The 21,129-nt window shown below is 36.7% G+C and overlaps 1 protein-coding gene across 4 annotated transcripts in view; it reads left to right on the forward strand.

Moving 5' to 3' along the window:
- The first annotated feature begins 699 nt into the window (after positions 1–699).
- Positions 700–21,129, forward strand: part of LOC101736126 (TBC1 domain family member 9) — a 45,477-nt gene continuing 25,047 nt past the window's right edge. Inside the window, exons 1-20 of one of the 4 annotated variants that reach the window (XM_021353488.3) lie at positions 700–975; positions 1,069–1,235; positions 1,415–1,582; positions 1,686–1,782; positions 1,864–2,127; positions 2,470–2,734; positions 5,537–5,739; positions 6,865–7,000; positions 7,076–7,355; positions 7,869–8,062; positions 9,236–9,430; positions 10,059–10,208; positions 11,694–11,882; positions 12,643–12,822; positions 13,478–13,686; positions 14,018–14,139; positions 14,677–14,880; positions 15,636–15,751; positions 16,614–16,850; positions 17,270–20,982. In XM_021353488.3, the coding sequence (XP_021209163.1) occupies positions 932–975; positions 1,069–1,235; positions 1,415–1,582; positions 1,686–1,782; positions 1,864–2,127; positions 2,470–2,734; positions 5,537–5,739; positions 6,865–7,000; positions 7,076–7,355; positions 7,869–8,062; positions 9,236–9,430; positions 10,059–10,208; positions 11,694–11,882; positions 12,643–12,822; positions 13,478–13,686; positions 14,018–14,139; positions 14,677–14,880; positions 15,636–15,751; positions 16,614–16,823 (3,393 nt within the window). In that variant the 5' untranslated portion in view covers positions 700–931 and the 3' untranslated portion in view covers positions 16,824–16,850; positions 17,270–20,982. Of the gene's footprint in view, positions 976–1,068; positions 1,236–1,414; positions 1,583–1,685; positions 1,783–1,863; positions 2,128–2,469; positions 2,735–5,536; positions 5,740–6,864; positions 7,001–7,075; positions 7,356–7,868; positions 8,063–9,235; positions 9,431–10,058; positions 10,209–11,693; positions 11,883–12,642; positions 12,823–13,477; positions 13,687–14,017; positions 14,140–14,676; positions 14,881–15,635; positions 15,752–16,613; positions 20,983–21,129 lie in introns of those variants that run through there. The other 3 variants (XM_062670683.1, XM_038013379.2, XM_012697558.4) reach the window with 3 other exon arrangements.

Here is a 21,129-nt window from a genome sequence, read left to right on the forward strand (position 1 = left end):
CTGGTACATTCATGCAAATAACCGCTAACGATTCACTTGACTTGGTCGGTCCATCGCATTGGCAGCCTCTCATGCCCTCTGGTGCCTTCTGCTTTGCTCTGAACGACAAGGTGCCACACATCAAACCCGGCGAAACTATATATGCCACTTGGTTAATAGCAAAGTATGAAAAAATCCTTCATTAAAAACCTTGGCCCCGCTGATTAATAATTTAAAATAAGTTGTATACATGCGTTTTGAGAGTTTTGACAATTTTAGTGATTGAACAAACGGGTTAACCATGGGTTAACCCCATAGACCGTTAACCCTATAACGTCTCTTTCATTCTTTGACATTCTGACAAGCTGAGTCGCAGCTGTGTACACTATACATTTACTCGAAGCTACAACGTAGCGCTGTAATAGACGCGAATAAAATGTAGTGGTAGCGTATGGTCCGAATGTACTTGTTCGAATTGCTTAGTATTAAGTATTTAATCAATGAAAATGTTATGTTTCATAACGAACTAAAAAATATAAAACAGATTAATAATTTCTTTGTACCCACCATTTCTGGTCAGTAATATTAAATGCATTTCGGTTGAGATTTAAGGTTTCCTAACACTAGTAAGTTTGGCGCAGAGAGTTATTTTACGACAATTCTAAATTTTATTTCTGAACGAAGAAATGAATTTGTCGTTAATGTCAGTGTCCGACGCCCGTCATTGTCAACAAAATCTCAAAATATTAGTAGAAGTTTGTAGGCACCTACCTAGGTATTAATCGGGTCAAAAAAACACGTCAAATAATTACAAGAAAAAACCTAATTCACTAACTAGTTATAAGTTGTGTTGTAAAAATTGGAGAAAATAACATTTATTTAAAAGAAAAACAATTAGAAATGTAAAAACATTCAACACCAATTTGGGAAGGTTTTAATAAGAATTATCATCATGTGGGTGAAACCTCAAGAAATATATTTGAAAACCGCACTATGGTAAGTTCTCAATCAATAACAAAAATATAAAAGTCAGCTTTATCTTAATGTGTATTTAACTTTATTAATCTGTCGCGGTTTCGTTTGCTTCAGGGATACGGAAGAAACATCTTTGTATTTTGTTTTACAATGTAGAAAAGGACATGGTAAATCAAAAGGGCTCTCCTCGCTTCTTGTTGGTACTTTAGACAGCGTCCGAGACACCAAACCTGCGCCCTACAGGATATTACATCAAACTCCAAACTCCGAAATCTATTATGGTATGTCCATTTGGATTTTATTGAAGAAAGTAAACTAAGGAGTTATTTTGTTAACAAGCTAGTAATAATATTATTCCACAATAAATGTTGAAAATGTAATTTTAAATTGACAGAATTCAGGAAACCTACAGGTATCCAAAACAAGTAACATAATAATTATTTATTTATTTTTGTTTTAGTAATAGCAACTGCATTGACGGAACAACAGATCCGTCAAGATTGGCAGTGGCTTATTGACAATGTTTGTTCAACACTCCATTCCTTTGACACCGAGGAAGAAGTCACAGAATTTGTATGCTGCAAAATTAACTCTGTTATGGCAACTGAACAAGAAAATATAACTGAAGGTATTTTGAAAAACAAAATGTAACCTTGTAAATTTATGTAATTCTATGCTGTTGCATACCGTCTATTTGTTTATTTTATTAAATAAGAATCCATTTTGTACAGATGAAGACACAATAACTTACAAAAATGTTGATTATGAATTTCACCAAAGATTTAATATGCCCAAAGATGAAAAACTTGTGTGCTATTATTCATGCAGGTAAGGAATATTGCAATGACCTTGAATTAAAAAATATACACATTTATGTCATTATCCTAAATATATATATTCATTTTTTAGTTATTGGAAGGGAAAAATGCCACGTCAGGGATGGATGTATCTGTCTGTCCATTACATGTGTTTCTATTCATACATTATCGGTCGGAAAACAGCTGTTAAGATACGTTGGGCTGATGTGACAGAGCTCGCAAAAACACACAGCCTAATATTTCCAGACTCCATTAAAGTGGTGACCAGGGATGCTGAGCATTATTTCACTATGTTTTTGAAGAAGAATGAGACTTTTGCATTAATGCAGCAGCTCGCCAATATTGCTATGAAACAGTAAGTATTTTTTATTTAGACTTTGGTGATACATTATACAACAGAAACCAAAACTTTTTTGAAATACAACTATTGGTATTTATTATTGATTAAAACATTGCACACAATTTAAAATGTATTAAAGCTAGTACCATTCTAGACTTCAGAAAACTTGTACTTGATGATCTGTGCATGAAACTGTTAGCAGGCATTGTAATATATTGAAAGTTTGACACGCTAATATGACTAAGTGTTTATGACAATTGAAAACTGTTTATATACCTAATATAAATATTGTTTTCAATTTACTCAAAAATAGGTAATATAAAATAAAAATAGGTCTTAAGAGATTGAAATTTTTAGGCTTATAGATGATAAATCTGGAACCTTCAACATTGACAAAGATTTATTAACAAAACTGAGCAAAAATGTGCCAAAGAAAGCATCTTTTTTGAAACGTGACCTAGATGCTAGAAAGCAATCAAATCTGTACACACTAAGGTTCCGATTGCCTCAAACAGAAAAGCTTGATGGAACTGAAGCATGTACTCTCTGGACACCATACAATAAAAAACACAATTGGGGAAGACTATATTTGTCTCAGAATTTTATATGTTTTGACAGCAGGGTATGTATAAATTACTTGTTCAGTGAATAATCTAATGATTCAGGTCAACTCATGTTACACCATACCTATCTAAAAATTCCATTTTATACACAAAACTTATCTACAAATAATTTTTAATGTATAAAATGGGCAAAAACGTTAAATATTTTAGGTTCTGAAAATCCTATTCAAATTAAAACAGATGGTTATTATGGACATACCTAGTCAGGTCATAAATTCTGTCACATGTTTAATGTAAAATAATTGAAACAAGTTTATTCATTATGTAACCATTCATATATCAAAATGAACTTAACAAAACATAGATTCTTATGACACTAAAGTTTATTCAAAATGACCTCCGTGATTTTGAATACAGGCCTTCAATCTGCGCGGCCAGCCGTCTATCGCAGCACGAACGAGGTCCATGTCAATATCGGCGGCTGCCTTAATCAAGGATGTCTTGAGTGACTCCAAATTGGGATGAGGCTTTGAGCACGCCTTTTCCTCCAAGTGTTGCCATATCTTGTAATCTAACGGATTCAAATTTGGACTGGAGGAGGGCCAGTCTTCGTGCCGCATGAAGTCGATTTCACGCGCCGCCAGCCAGTCTTGTGTGCTCTTCGCTCTATGAGCTGGCGCCGAATCTTGTTGGAATACCCAGTGCCTGTTATTGAACATAGTATGAGATACAGGTTCCACAAGGTTCGTCAGGACTGTATTTTGATACACAACTGCATTCGTTTTTACACCTTTCTCACAAAAATGTACCTCTGTTAAGCCCCAATAAGAAACTCCCAACCATACCATGAGCGAGGATGGAAAATGACCTCGTTGGACACGCGGAATACGGTTGCTCGCTTCTTCACTACTGTGTGCGTACACCTTATAATTTTTTTCCCGCGTACCGCTTCAACAAAGCGCGGCTTTTCTTCAGTCTGGTCCATTAGACGAGCATTCAAACGATGTCCTGTTTTTCTTCGATATGCCCGAAGCCCTAAGTCTTCATTTAACACCCTTTTCACCGTGGTTCTGCTTAACCCCATCTGAAGGGCCAACAGTTTCTGCTTACGTTAGGGATTTCTTTGAATTCGCGCCTTCACAGCTTTTATCACTGCTGGAGTCCTAACGGACCGAGGGCGACCACTTCTTGACCTGTCATCTACACTAGAGTCTTCATTGTATCGTTTGATGGTACGATAAACGAATCTTTTGGTGATATTCAAATTTTTCAGTATGTTAAAAATTTGAATTGGCGCGTAACCGCAACGATGCAACGCAATAACTGCAACACGGTCTTCTTTAAGCGTCCACTCCATATTTAAAAATGAGTAAAATTCTAAAAGTATACATTTTTATTTTCATGAACAATTCGAAATTCGAATTCAATAAACTTTTTTGTGGCCAGCATTCTAAAAGAAAAGTTTTTACTGTGTGACAATACTTATGACCTGACTAGTTATATACGTACATAAGTGCCTACTATTATTTTTTTGTTTAGTTACTGTTTACTGGTATTAGAATTGCAGAATATACTTAAACTTAATTAATTTAATCTTAAAAAAAATACAAGCACAATTAGAAACTTAACTATCAACTTGTTGTAAAGTAGAGCCATAGGGATTGTCAATTTTAACAATATTTTTTTTATAATTTAAAAGAATATTATAAATTCAGCCAGATCTTATTTTGTTAGAAATAATTTACAGGGACACAGTGCTATAATACTTTGTATCATTATCACTTGAATGTATGAACTTGGGAAAGATATAATGAGATGTTTCAAATACTCACTCTTTGTGTACCCTTGGCTTAAATGTTTATCGGGTTATTTATCTTAAGACATAGTTTGATGTTTCATTGAAATAATACAATACAAACATTACATAAAAAAGTGGCAATTCGCCATAAATGGACATCCTCATAATGCGCTTATTTTGCGTGTGGACGGAAGGTACCTTACCGAGGACTATTTCAGCTCCTCCATAATGTAAGCTAACTACCTTGAGCTGCTGAGCCTCTCGGGGTGACCTCCTTAACCCGAAGTGTGAAGCCCGATAGGATTTTCAGCGGCAAATATAGGCAGAGCGTGTTTTCATCGCTTACTTCTAAAATAAAACGTTACTACTGAAAAAACTATATTAATAAATCTACTAATAAAACATCACGTCAAGTCCCCTTCAATAATTACCAAATATAAATTTCATATGAGTAGTGTAGAATTGTAATACTGGATAAGTTTCAATTATTTAAAGTTGACTATAGATTAAACAACACACTTAATATACCTACAGCTATCCTTAAATTTATTGTTTACAAATGTGTTAGTCACGATACCACGTCCATTGTTTACAGAACCATTACAGCATTTGTATTTATCGTTTGAACGTAGTATTATTACATGTGATGATTTTTTTGTAATCGTTTTTTTTGTTTACATTTTTTTGGTGCTAAGAAGTTCGATACTCATAGACTTCACAATATGTTTGTTGGCACTCGCCTTGATTGGCAGAACTGAACCACTTTTTAAACCTGAGCACGCGATCTCTTACATCAGCTCCCGTAACCGTTTGTGCGGGATCACAATACGCCCTCCTACCAATAAACGTATACCTATTGATGATTGCAGTACTTTGATATAATACTCGGAAAGCTGCTGTCCTTTTCCCAGTGATTCTTTTTACGTCAACCACATGAAGAGATGAGGGCTTTATGAGTGATTATAGGACGCATTCCTCTAATATCGAAATATTTGTACCAAAACCATTTTGATTCCATTACATGACAGCCAAATGAACGCTAAGTGCAGCAAATACATTGTAGGTGCCAAATTTGGTACGACTGACTATCCCACTGCGCAACGTACATCAAGTGGAACGCGCTGACTCCGGCGGCACTGGAAGCTCAGGAGATTCTGGTAGCATCCTCATCACGACCGCCCACCACACCAGCTTCCTTTTCGGAAACATATCCGACAGGGATTTTCTTGTGCACAAAATCTCTGAGCTACTGGCAAAATTACCAAAGTAAGAACTTAAATTACATATTTAAGGGCATGTTTCAAAGCGTTTGCATGCTTCATTGAAAGTACATACGTGTGTGAAGTTTAATTCATTGCCTTTTTCGTTTGTCAAAATGTAAAGAGCGTATAATTTTGACTAAGGCCATAATGCCCAAAGCCGGTCGTTATAGTTAATACCTAAAAATGCGCATTGAATCGATAATGGTAAACCTTAGTATTCACAGGATACAAGTGTTTATAACGACCTGAAATATGACTAGTGTAAATATCGATGAATTTCGCTATTCCACAAGATTTCAGTAGAAGTATCGCGCGATTCCAACTGTGAACACATATTTGCGGTTTATCGAAACACGGGCGAGAGAGGAAAGGATAATTAATTAGTTTATGATTTTTGTTAAAACGACTCTTGTCCAAATTTCTTTGTTTTTTTCCCTTCTGATTAAAAAAATGGCCTCACCCTAGCCGATCATGTTTTTATTTGAATGGTAATTTTCACTATTCGCTAAATCCACACGAGTTAATTAACTGTACGAATACATATTATTTTAGTATTGTTTTCAAATTATTGTTACGCTGTGTTTAGCTATCGCGTTCGAGATAATATTTGATACTTTAAACCTGTCTATGCTAATGCATGTGTAATGTGAATGATAATAATGTTTTAAAAGTTTCATTTTGTAATTATCCGTTATTGTCTTCGAGGTTTTTTTTAGAATTTTTTCGTCAAACCATAATAAGAAATCTATTTTCAAAAATGTTATTGCTTCTATTTCGATGCCTCCAATGAACACTACTCTAACTCCAAATTCGTAGGTTTACAGGAGGAGCGTTTAAACGAAAAAAGTTGGTAAAATCTTTGGTTTTTTCTTATGAAACTAGCTGATTTACTCTTGCTTCGAACCCCATCAATAATGATTTTTTAATACTTTTAAAATAGTGAAGCGATTATGCGTGAAAAACGAAAATTTCAAAATTTTGAGTTAGAGTAGTGTTCATTGGAGGCATCGATTTGCTTTCTAATCATTTAACACAGCATGTTCCAGCCACGGCAACGCTAACGGCGGTCGGGAATCATATTTTTAAGGCTGTTCAATTTACGTATCAGTAACATAACTTGATTGTGCAGTGATGTGTATAGGGAGAAGGCGATACGGGCAATGGCGAAACTCGAAAATGACAGTCACTGGACTCCGCAGCCCCCTTTGATGACGCTATTCAAGACTCATCAAACTTCACCGATTAAACAAATGCAACAGAAAAAGGTGGATAGAAATAAATTTAACTTGAGAACACCGTGTAGTTGTGAAGCGAATTTTGTTGATGCTCGTTTTTTATAGGAGAAAAGATGGGAAGACCACATGGCTGAAGTCGGTCGAGGGGTGAGCATGTACCAAACGACAGACGGTAGCGAATTAGTCGTCAGCGGCCTTCCTGAGTCTCTTCGTGGAGAACTATGGAGCGTGTTCTCGGGTTCTATACTGCAGAAGGCACAGAACAAAGGACTGTACGAAAGACTGGTTAATGAGGCTCTTTCATCGAAGAATCAGGCGAACGATGAAATAGAACGAGATTTGCACAGATCATTGCCGGAACATAGGGCATTTCAAAACGATATCGGTGAGTTAGTTTTGCTGGGTTTTTTCCTACCTAAGCTGATTATCACCGGGCTAGTAGGTCAGCTCACGGGGCTCAAACCTGACGTTGTGGCTAACACGAACACTAGCAAGAGGAGTGCTTCGCAGAATCTACCACCGGATCGGAAACGCGACCCACTGAGAAGATCCGGCGAGAAACTCAGTGGGCTGTGTCTGTGGGTTAATTTACTCGCCGAGCCCTTCGTCGCAAGGTAGGCAGCGGCTTGGCTCTGCCCTTGGCGTTGCTGAAATCCATGGGCGACGGTAACCACTCACCTTCAGGTGGGTCGTTTGCTCGTCTGTCTACTAGGGCAATAAAAAAAAGCGAAGGGTTCGACGAGAACGATGACTGGATGTTAGTGGATTGGGAGGATCCGAGATGACCTTATTGTTTTGCGGTATTAAACATTCCAAAAGCCCTACAAATCTAATGCTTTGAAGTAGGGTTATCAGTTACTTGATACAAATTTTAGTGGTTTTTTTTTTCTACAATCAGGAATATCGGCATTACGTCGGGTTCTATGTGCGTACGCTCGCAAGAATCCCACAATAGGATATTGTCAGGCGATGAACATCGTGGCGTCTGTACTACTCATATATTGTCCGGAAGAGCAGGCGTTCTGGTTGTTAGCAACAATATGCGAGACTTTGTTGCCAGATTACTACAATACCAGGGTAGTCGGAGCTCTGGTACGTATGGGACGCATTTTTTTTTTTTTATTGCTTAGATGGGTGGACGAGCAGCCCACCTGGTGTTAAGTGGTTACTGGAGCCCATAGACATCTGCAACGTAAATGCGCCACCCACCTTGATATATAAGTTCTAAGGTCTCAGTATAGTTACAGCGGCTACCCCACCTTTCAAACCGAAACGCATTACTGCTTCACAGCAGAAATAGGCAGGGTGGTGATATCTACCTGTGCGGACACACAAGTGGTCCTACCACCAGTAAGAATATTGAATAAGTCGTGAAACATTATGTCACTTTTAGCTTTTTTTAAATTTTGAAGTAACTTTGCTTTAAATGATAAACGCCTCTCTTTAGAATCATGATACTATTACTGAGCACGGTATAATAAATCGTTCTGTTGTTATTTATCTATTATGACTCATAGAGCAAAATCTGTTTCATTACGCAATGTATTAATATTTCACAATTAATATAAATCAAAGAGGAACAGTGATAAATGAGGAAAGAAAATTGATAAATTGTTATGTCTAAAAAAACCTAAAATAGGGTTACATAAAAATCATGACTATTAATGAATTAATTTGCACAACATAATTAAAGTAGAGATTTTTAAAGAATTCGAGTCAAGAATATTTTCATACGGAAATGTTACGTCATCAATGACGAATTGTATTTTCCTATGGCGACTCTGTTTATTATCTATCTATATAATCTCTATATATATTAAGATGAATGTTGTTCGTTAGTCTCGCTAAAACTCTAGAACGGCTGGACTGATTTGGCTAATTTTAGTCTTGAATTATTTGTCGAAGTCCAGCGAAAGTTTGAAAGGTAGATAAATATGAAAATGCTCGGAATTAAATCAAAAATTAACAATTTTGTTTTTCCTTTGATGTTTCCCCCGTCGGACGGATTCCTTTTGTTTGTTTTAGGTTTATTTTATACAAACGTTTAGGTCTTTTATTTATCGATTGAGGCATTACCAAATCTGCCGGGTCAGCTAGTTAAGTAATAAAAATTGCGTTCCATTAGGTTACAATTTTCTTTTCTTTGTTTCGTTCCAATATTAACTCACGTATAGCTCCGTGAAAATTTTACATTTGCAGTCATATTTAGTAAAGAAAATTCTTTCAAAAACGAATGACTTTAAAAATAAATAAATACATTTTTAGGTCGATCAAGGAGTCCTTGAAGAACTAACAGAAGCTCATCTGCCGGAATTACACGCGAAGCTAGACGAACTGGGAATGATGAAAATGATCAGTCTGTCTTGGTTCCTGACTCTGTTCATCAGCGTGATGCCGTACGAGTGCGCGGTCAACGTTATGGACTGTTTCTTTTATGATGGCGCTAAAGTCATATTCCAGGTACGATTTATTGCCTCCTGTGTAATACGATAATGTATACAAATGTAAGAATTGAGAACTTGAACCGCGACGGGGCAACGCAAAGCCGAAACATGTCTTGTCGGATCCCCCGGATCCATTCTCGGTGCTTTTAGGCTCTTCAAGCACCGGTCACCGTCCTCGTCAAATTCTTTCTAGTTTGACGAGCGAACTAACCCATAGACACAGCCGGCTGATTTTCTTACCGGATCTTCTCAATGTGTCGTGATTCTGATCCGGTGGTAGATTCTGCGAAGCACTGCTCTTGCTAGGGCTAGTGTTAGCAACGTCCTCAGATTGAGCGCATGAGCTCAGCTGAAATAGCCTCTTAGGCTACCAGCGAATGGGTAGGGAAAAATCAACTCAACTCATCAAAAAGCAAAATACGCAGTTTCCTTTTATTTGATTGACATGTCTTTTCTAGTTATTTTAAAACCAAATTACCATACCGATTTTGATGAAATTTGCATTGGATCAATATAGAAGTATATTCTTCCATCCTTACATAACGATTTATAAATGACTGAGTATAGAGTTAAAGAAAAAATCGAATACAATGGAAGACATCCTCCTTTTTTGAAGTCGGTTAAAATTATATATGCTTCGTCAGGTAACGCTCACGATTCTCGACATCAATCACGAGAAGCTACTCAAATGCACCGAAGATGGACAGGCTATGCAGGTTTTAAACGAGTATCTAGAAGGCATTTACAACGAGGAAGCAATGGCGCTGTCCACAGAACCACGAACTGAGGCAAAAGTACGTCACAATCACATAATTTCATTCAAAAATTAATCAATTTGAATATAGGTATTAAACAAAAAAGTTTCTTCTCGTTGCTCGCTCAGTATTTTATGTATTTTTTATGCACAGTTAAAAAAAAATAAGCATTCTGCACTCCCTCTTTATATTCTGTATAAGTGTGGGAAATTTTATACTCCTCCGTGCGCGCAATTTTCTTAAAATAAAAAAAGTTTTTGCTTCACGTATCTATTAATATATTAGCCGTATTAGCGAGAGTCCAACGACAATGACAAAATCCCACTGTCACTATTGCTTACTCTTGACAGTTGTTTTTTTTTTTTTTTAAGTGATTTTATGACCTGGTAACTAAGACCTTTAAGTCATGTCTTATTTTAATTTATATTCTTATTTTTATGAAAAATGATAATATGGAGTGAAATGAAATCAAAATGATTAATTTGAGACGTTAATCAACTGGGATGAAATGAAATGAAATGAGATGATATGGAATGAAATATAATCTTAGTAAAATGGTGGTCATTTACTAAGATTTTTTCAGTGGACTTTTTGGAGGAACCCGAGAAGTTGCGTCCAGCGGCTTTGTTTCATTTTCCCACATTTGTGCACTTTCACAGATATTAAAAAGTTAATAAACCACCGTTATTACACATTTAAACCTGAAGAAACACTAAATAGACAAAATAAAACAAATCACACAACTTCACTCCTCGCGTTCCCGCCAAAAAGTCCTCTTGACAGTTGAACGCGCCGTTTGCCACAGATTAACTTACCGGTCACCTTCCTCGCCGAACCCGTCGCTTGCGACGAAGGGCTCGACGACTAAATTAACCCATAGACAAAGCCCACTGAGTTTCTGGCCGGATCTTCTCAGTGGGTCGCGTTTCTGATCCGGGGGTACAAGCCGGGGGTACAACATACAATAAGGAAACAAATCTAAAATGGCGGCGGCGATTATGCGCTCTCACTCTAAACTATTGCTGTCTTTAGTCGCACACGGCGCGTACTGCATGCAAATAAAAATCAGTTCTGACTTTGTTGTTGAGTTCGAGTTTTTTCACTTTATTGTTCACTTTGTTGTTGACTGGCAACAAAAGTGTCTACGCAAGTTGCATCCCAGATGAGACACCTCCCCCTCTGTCAGGGCCTAAAGTAAAGTAAAGTACATTCTCATCATTTGTTTTTTTATATTTTTTTTCAATAAACAACTTTTTCTTCCTATCTTTCTTTTTATTTGTTGACCCTGCCATCTGTCAGTGCAGGTGCATAAACGCCATTTTCGATTCGTTTCTTTATTGGCGCGGCTTATAGATTCTGCGAAGCACTACTCTTGCTAGGGCCAGTGTTAGCAACACTCCGGTTTGAGCCCCGTGAGTTCACCTAAACGTCAAGGAGAAGCTGAAATAGCATCACAAGGCTATCAGCATAGGTAGGGAACAAAATAACTTACGTTTACAGTCAATAATGAACCTTATATTTCAGACAATAAAGATTCAAGATCTCATTTACCGTACTTACCGTTCGTACGGCAGCACCGTTACCAGCGAACATATAGAGCACTTGCGACTGAAACACCGCCTGCGGGTAGTCAAACAACTAGAGGACAGCCTGGAGAGGAATACATTGAGGGCTTTACAACAAGACAAGCTGCTGGAGCCTAATGAATTGCATGTGAGGAAAACCATGCTTACAATGTACAGCGTTTTTAATACGCTTTAGCTTCAGACGTATGTATTTTACTGGTGGTAGGACCTCTTATGATACTGGTGGTAGGACCTCTTATTATACTGGTGGTAGGACCTCTTATGACTACTGGTGGTAGGACCTCTTATGAGTCCGCGCGGGTGGGTACCACCGCCCTGCCTGTTTCTGCCGTGAAGCAGTAATGCGTTTCGGTTTGAAGGGTGGGACAGCCGTTGTAACTATACCGAGATCTTAGAACTTATATCTCAAGGTGGGTGGCGCATTTACGTTGTAGATGTCTATGGGCTCCAGTAACCACTTAACACCAGGTGGGCTGTGAGCTCGCCCACCACCCACCTAACTCACAAAAAAAAAATGTGACGGAATCTTTGAACATGATTTTGACCCCTTTAAAAACGTCGGATTAACTCGAAATTTGGTACCTATACGTATTAAGGACCGATGAAAATTCAATATTTAAAAAAAAAAATTGAAAATATTGAAATTCAACTAAAAAATGAAAAATAAATAATAGTTAAAAAAACTAACAAAATACGCTTTTATAGAAAATCCAACTAAAAATAGAAAATAAATTTTAATAAATTTGAATTAAAAATAGTGTAAGAAAAAATGATTTTATTGTAAAAAAGCTATGTCATGTATTTCAGACTAACATAGGCGATGAGAATTTTATGTCATTGAATTTAGTAAAACTGTAACAAAAAATATATTTTAATCTTTTTTATAGGATCTCTTAAGCATAATACGCGAAGAGTTATTCTGGGCGAAGCGTGTACCTTGCGAAAGATTGGAAGCTCCTTACGAAGCTTACCGACTCGATTACACCCAATTCAAAAGTTTATTCACTGCTCTATCGCCTTGGGCCAAAGGGGATTACGCCGAAGCTATTACTGCTAGAATGTTTAAGGTAACCAAATATATAATTGTTTGCTTTTTTGTTGACTATTATACCAAATGCTCTGAGGAATTATTCGAGATGATCTCATCTCCTTTTTATTATCACACTTTCTGTCATCCGAGCAGAGTTCATCGACAGTGCGTTTCTTTTCTGCCACGTACCACCCGGCCTTAAAATTAACTTCCCTCTACAGTGTTTCCCGACCGCTATGACATGTCCTTCTTCAAATAAGGCTTGCGGAGAGTACATAATGGTAAACAGCGGCTTGGTTTTGCTACTATCGGAAATCATCATTTTCAAGAAGCTGACACGCTGTAGGGAAAAAGAGATTATTGGAAAACGATCCACGGTGCTTTCCGAGGGCTATGACATGTTCTTCTTCAAACGAGGCTTGCGGAGAGTACTTAATGGTAGGCAGCGGCTTGGCTTTGCTCCTGGCATTGCTGACGTCTATGAGCGACGGTAACCACTTACCAGCAGGTGCCTTCAATGGCAACAATAAAAAAAAACAGGATTATTTATAATCGATTATAATTTAAAATCGATATGTTTATCGTTATATTTTATGACGGAAGTTAATATCGATTATAATTATAATCGATTATAATATATACGGATTATAATTATAATCGATATGTTTATCGTTATCGTTTTGTGACGGTAGTTAATGGACCACGACGACGACGGGTTCGTGAGCGCTCGCGGCCTGAGCGTGGCCATAGGGCTGAGCACCCGCGGCGACGCCCAGCGCCGGCTGCGCGCCCTGTACTGCGCGCACGCGCCGCCGCTGCTCACCCACCAGGACCTCAGGCCCACGCACTTCACGGAAACCGGGGAAGAGGTCGCCGCCGACGCCATCTCCTTCTTCGACGAGTGAGTAAAGATGGGTCAAATGGCTTAGTCTCCACTCAAGAAGCTTCACTTCTGTCGCGTATATTTTGGTCTCACTTAAGAAGCTTCACTTCTGTCGTGTATTTTTTGTGGGACAATTACTTTACAAGCAGCCACTCTTTTAATGAATATCTGATTTTTGCTAGAATATTGGCTAGTCGACTGTTCGAAAACCGGAGCAAATCTCAGTTCCCATATATAACGGACAAAATAATCACAATAGTCTTATCATCGATATAAATAATAATAATGGACGTGACGCCAAAATGTTTTAATCTAATAACTAATACTAATGAAATATTATTTATAACAGCATAGAAAATCCACCAACGCCAGAACCATTAGCGCTGTCAGGTCTGCAGCGATCGATAAGTGAAGTGTGCGGTGAAGGTAGCAACATGGATAAGTCCACTGACAGCACCACAAGTCAAACCGGTTAGTAATATTTTAAATGACACATATACATATATAACAAACTACATAACATTTTAGAGGATAAATTGAAATTATGTCCGTTAAGTTGCAAGGGAAGTTTTAATGAAAAAAAACGATATTAATTTACTAATGCATAAGTACGGCTTAGGACTTGAAATTTCGTGACCACGGAATGTATCAGCTGTCACACGAGACTTCACGGCGTGTCCGTTCAGTTTTATTCCTGTTACGTTACCGTTTTGTAAAGCTATGTATCAAAATAAAATTATTCCATTTTTAATGTTCACATACCAAGTAGCACTATCGGAAATCATCATTTTCAAGAAGCGAACTCGCTGTAGGTAAAAGGAGATTATTGGAAAACGATTCATTAGAATCGACCAGGTGTTACGTTTTTCTAAATAACATTAAAATTTAACGCGAATGCAGTCATTCATCTTCAAATATGCCGTCCAAGTCTCAATCGTACCGAGATGATACCACCTGACCTAGCCAACATCTAACACTCTACCCTCAATAAAACTTAATCCGTTCCAGGCTCGCCATGGGAGGGCTACACGTCGGAGTCGGTCCGTGCGTGCGGACTAGCCGGACTGGCGGGGTCGTCGCCCCCGAGCCCGGGCCCCGCCCCGCCCCCTCCCGCGCCGCCGCTCCCCCGCGCGCACTTCCTGCAGCTCCTCGCCGCGCTGCACGACCTCACGCAGCACAGCGCGCCGCACTACGAAGCCGTCGTCTTGGCAGGTCACTAGCTTTCAACACATAAGCACATAAATGCTTGCTGGCTATAAGGTCTTGTAACCATTGTCCGTAAAAAAAAAGCTTGCTTTTTACTGGTGGTAGGACCTCTTGTGAGTCCGCGCGGGTAGGTACCACCACCCTGCCTATTTCTGCCGTGAAGCAGTCATGCGTTTCGGTTTGAAGGGTGGGGCAGCCGTTGTAACTTTTTTCCCGCGGTGCACGTACTATTTTTTACTATTTTTTCTCCTACCAGGCCGAAAGTTCGACATTGTAAAAAACTTAGCACCCGTGGAGTAAGGAGCTGGGGTCCAGAGGCGAAGCCCTGACAGGTGGTTGGAGGGGGCGGAGCACCCCCACTCAAAAAAAACAATTTATCTGTTTTTTAATTTTTAAATAAACTACCATTAATTGAATAAGAACTGTCTGATGAATTCATCTTTGTGTAATACTTCACTATTAAATTTTATAGCCTTTTGTTTATTTCACTTTTACACTAAACACAATATTGCAAATTACCCGAGCACAACAATGGCGGAGAATTTTATGTGCGTGAGAGCAGACGTAGACGCTAACGCGCATGCGCACTTGTCAGTACCCAGGGAGGAAAAGTTAGACTTTTTTCCCTGTACAACGGGAGGAAAACCGAACTTTCGGCGTGGGTAGGAGAAAAAAGGCTTTTATATTTGATAAAACAAAAAAATGTACTTAATGATTTTAAAGTGGATGCGATATGACGTGAAGTGCAACTGCAATTACAGGCACCTTGCTGTTACAACTCGGCGAGTTAAACCACCGGAGGCCGGATCTGGAGCGAGAAATGTCCCAGGACAGTCTGTACCTGGCGGCCGCGGCGAAGCAGTCGTCCACTTCCACGGTAACACATCTCGCACCACACTATTATTTTATTATTGAAAAAACAATCAATGAACTCAATTTGTGGTTTAATTCGCTTAATATTTTTTGAAGTGACACTTCTAATGAGACTTCCAACAAGGTGGCGTTAAACGTTTAACGCTACCATGGAATAGAGAGAGAGACAGAGCGACATTGAATGCGTGGCACTCAAACGCATGCGCGTCGTATACCAGTTACAGGCCAGCGCGAGCGTTAGCAACGAGTAGCGTCCAATATTTTAATGAAGTATTTAAAGAATTATGTCGGAGACGGTCATTAGTTTAGTAGCTAAACGAAACGCAGCACGATTCCTGAGAGATGGCAGCACGGTATCGCGGTATCGTCGGGACTCGGGACCTAAGAACTGTCATATTTCGTCTGCTAACGTCAACAGAAGATCTTAAAATTTTTCTAAGACAACAAACGTGATTGGTGTACTAAATATTTCTCTTAGCTCGATCACCCTATTCGCCTTTACGATGTCTGACGATGGTGTTAATAATTGTGGCTTCTCCGACATATCATCGTACATAACTCATTCATCATATGCAATTTCTAAAAATAGCCCTTAAAGCCGGAGTTATGAGGTCTAATATGACTAATAGGCACATAACACCTTCATTCAATATAAAAACTCAAAAATATTAAAAATATTACTTAATCCACTTTCATCCATTCATGTCTTCAAATACTACCCGCATTTTACCTATTTAAGCCGCAAAACATTCATTAATACCCGTTTGAAGAACATTATAATTCAAATACAATTTTAAATGTAACTTTGTAACCATGGATTCAGACTGCTATAGAGCAATTAAAAAAAAACAAAATTATGTATCTAGATGGATCCAAACGGCAACACCCCAGACGAACAAGAAATTCGAAGGACGCAGTCTCAAGAGTCTGAAAGCGTTTGGTCGATAACGTTAGAACAATTCCTGGCCACAATGCTTCTGCAGCCACCCCTAGAAGAATACTTCAACGAGAAGATATCTCTGGTGCCGCAACTGGAAGCGTTGAAGCAAAGAGATCGGCTCCACTCCGTCTCGTAGCTAAACTGTCGCGGCTGAACGTTTAAGGTGAGTTCATTATACTGTGTCCTCTATAGCATGATGCGGGTGACAGTTGCCTGTATGATTTTGACATCTGTCAGTACCACATGACTAGGGATGTGAAAAAATATTATTATGTTATTATGGGTGTACTCAATATTTCTCTTAGCTCGATCACCCTATTCGCCCCTACGATGTCTGTGCCTGTGCTGTGTACGATGGCTTGGCTCTGCCCCTGGCAATGCTGAAGTCCATGGGCGACGGTAACCACTCACCATCAGGTGGGCCGTATGCTCGTCTTCGTACAAGGAAAAAAAGAAAAAAATACTCGTGCTATTATAAAGAAACATCGACTATCCATCGTAGCAGTGCATCTCATCACTAAATACTTCTATGGCGTTACGTTATACGCGTAACACTTTGCTTATTTTTTTAAATATTATCAGAATTTGTAAATCGCGGCAAATTTCAAGAGTGAAACGAAACGTTACTGAAACTGTCACCCGCACAATGCTACGACGCCCATATAATAATTGAATATTCAATTTCAAAAAATAATAAGGAATTTGACAAAATTTCAGTGCAAATCTCAAGTTGTGACATTTTTTTGTTCTACTCAATGAGTCTTTGTACAGATTCTAGTGATGTAATCAATTGTAATTGACAGCCTCGACGCGTGTTAGTGAGAAATAAATCATTAAAAGTTCGTATTAAAATTGTATTTTTCGTGCTAATTAAATTCGTAACCGTGTTGAAAATTTGTCAACGTCCCTATTGCTTAGTTCAATGTTTATTCATAAGAGATTTTGATGCAGTTAATAAATATAAACGGGTATTAATCATCGTCAATACGTGTTGCATCCGCCGTGGTCGCGAGTAGACTGATGAAATGCATTTAACAACTACCCTCACTTTGATTAAAATCCGTTTTGATTTAGAAACTACTCTTTGAATGTTTAATTAGAAGCTTTTAGATCTGTCTAATGTCAAAATATCATGTTACGGTTTTCGGATGCTTGATTTTAAATGTAAAATAATAAGTACCTACGTGTTTGCCATATTATAAAAAATTTAAAAAAATGTTAAATGTAATTTTGCAATAATTTAGTTCATTTGTTGTGAGTAATTAAATAATGCCTTTTTGTGATAAGGACTTGAGCTTCCCATAAAATTTGAATTTCTTATACCACTAGGTCGTATCATACATTAAGTAACCATTCATAGTCAACAGGATGAGTTTATCCCTTAAACCGTATATTCCGCATTTATATACGCTATAAAATCGTTTCGGAACTATACAGATATAGCGTTATTAAAAATTTGGTACTAGGAAGCGGTCAACGAAATATTACATTCCAATTTAATTTTTATTGTTAGTAAATTTGAATTGAAAAAAAAAAGCTACCGTCCGCATTATCTCTGTTTGACAAGTTTAGTGTTTCTAGATATTTTACTAAATACGTGATACGGACAATAATGTTAGTTTTTGTTTCTTCATATATAAAAATACCATAGTCTTTTTTTAGACTGATTAAGGCTGGCTGAGACCTGTAAATAAAATATTCCTTTTTTCATTGTATACTTTTATTAAGTAATCCTTCGTAACAGCTTACCGTCGTTGTCATACCAATACCTTTGTGCGGAAAATATGATTTTAAGATAAAAACGCTTACAAATATTTATAAGAATTTTTTTGGCAACCCTAATTCACTGCATAATGTTTAAACTCGCATAGCAGTCTCCTTATACGATAATTTGTTTATTTAAGTATTTATAATAAGAAAAATGATGGAATTCTCCGAAAACTGAACCTAGAACATATTGGTTTGACAACCTCATTGCTTTGGTGAATATATTAGTAATATATTTTTTTATATGATTTCAATATTTTTTCTATCATCATTATTATTAGAACATCTATGCCATATATGTGTATATTTATTAAGAATAAACGATGAAAAAACAAATAAACTTACTTGCCCTAAGTCACAATTTTTTTATAAGTCGAACACAATCCATCGAGAAATACACACTATAAATAGATTCATTTGGTAACTTTTCTTGAAAGCTGTTTTCCTATTGAAAAAACGAGAAATAATTAGCGTATTTTGTTTTATAGATAAACAATTCCTGCACTAATTATTATTAAAAAGCCAACGATTACAAAAATTATATAAATTGTATTTTGAATCTTAAACGTAAGGTATATAGTGTATATATTTGAGAGTGCCTACGTTATTGTTGTTGGATGTAGTATAGTAGCTTTGAAGCATGTATTCGTCCGTCACTGTCGCATCGATAATTATAGACCAATAAAGGATAAGTAAGAAAAGATAATCTTATTGACAAAAGTTCTGTGCTGTGTGTAGTTTCTTTCCCACTCGCACTGATTACAATTTAGTATATATAAGCAGGACAAACGATTTAACATAGCTAAATGACCAAATTATATCCGTTATAGCGAAATATTTTATAAAATAATGCAGTGTTATTAATATATCGGTGCTTTGCTTGTATAATAAATAAAAATAGGTATAAATCATTATGGGATAAAATTATGGGATTTCAGATATTTTTTAGTGTTGGCAATTCCTAATATATATTGCCAGCTATCGTGTTCTTTTGTGTTTATTATTGTCTATATAAATTGATTTTTTTTTAGTATAAACTTTGCAAATAAAATACACTGTGGAACAATCGATGATCCCGGACTAAAATTTTATTTGACTAAATATATAATAATTATTATTTATGATTAATTCGATAACTTAATATTACCGGATTATTTTAGATCTATAGCTTATTCTAGTTAGGATTACGACATCGCCTGGATGAAACACTTCATAATTTCATAAATTTAAATCTAAGAATCTGTGTACGAAAGATGCAATAATTTTTTAGTGGTTTAAGATTATATACTGTTATTATATGTAATAGCTTGTGGTACAAATTGTAATATGAAAGCTTTATAAATAACACTATGTTTAAGAAAGTGAATACTTAATAGTTTAAATTTAAAGTGAAATATGTATTTACTCACATGATTTTTTTTTTGTTTAAAAGGAAAGCCGCCATATACTATTGCAATATTTTCTAATCATGTAATTTAATTTTATATAGCTTTCACGAGAAGAGTTAAAATAAATTTAGACTATACTAATAGATTTATTTTTATAAAATAGGCTTAAAATACTAATAAATCTCGTCTCTAAAATGCGTACAGTAAATGTTTTTCTTTTTAAGTTTGCATTATAATCGCTTGGTTTACTGCTCACCGCCATTCGTACGATTAAATACGTCCGCCAGAGCTGTGGTAACTGTTTGTAAAAGGGAACCTGACAGATCGTAATTTTTGTATAATTACCGCGCAAACAAAACTCTTGAATGACGTCACACGTAATGAAGCTGTCATTACGTGTGACGTCACTTGAGGCCAATATGTACGACGAACGATCATCGATCGACCCGCCAACACAACGATTTGCCACACGTGATATCATACGTTAGAATTGCTTGTAAAAAATATTAGAAATACATACATAATAGTTTTTTTTTTAAAGATTTAAATAAAAATCATAATATATTTCAAAATGTTCGTTTTAATCTGTATAGTTAGCTACTTTTTACATTTTGTTGTCGATGTCCGGTGCAGATGGTGTTGTGGACGTCGGAAATAAAAGTAAATTTTGCGATGGTACCACTAACATTCCTTGATTTTCAACTTGTTAATAGAAACATATCTAAGCACAAAATATTTTTAAATGGCATTTCGTATATTTAATAATACTTTTCTCCCTAAAGTGCTTATTTTTAATTCTAACGACTTGATTCATGAACTTTTTCGAAACCTCCAAAAAGTGTAAACAAGTTAAAAAAAAAATGTTCTGAGATACTGTTACTGCTTTTTTTGGTGTTTTGTTTTATTATTGTAGTATTTATTGCCGCTACGAAATTATAATTTTACATATTACAAATCTTTTCAACAGTAAAAGAAAAAAATATGTACCTTATTTGTAGTTGCGTTAATTATATTTGTTTTTTATCAACAAATTAAATGTAATTAATATTCGCTCGTTTGTCGTCCTATTTCGTAATTAGTTAGTTTCCAGTTAACCAAAACTAAAGCATTGTACAACAATATAATGTTCGACGTCCGTAACTGTTGTTTTTATTTTACATTTCCCTTTTAATATTTAATTGCGTATTAGAGAATGTTTTTTTTTTCTTTCGATCCATATACGCTCACTTGGCTCATATATAACGTGACCATTTTTTTTTCGTGTCACATATGAAACTGGATTAACAA

Source organism: Bombyx mori, chromosome 10, assembly GCF_030269925.1.
Source record: "Bombyx mori chromosome 10, ASM3026992v2".
Classification (NCBI taxonomy): domain Eukaryota; kingdom Metazoa; phylum Arthropoda; class Insecta; order Lepidoptera; family Bombycidae; genus Bombyx; species Bombyx mori.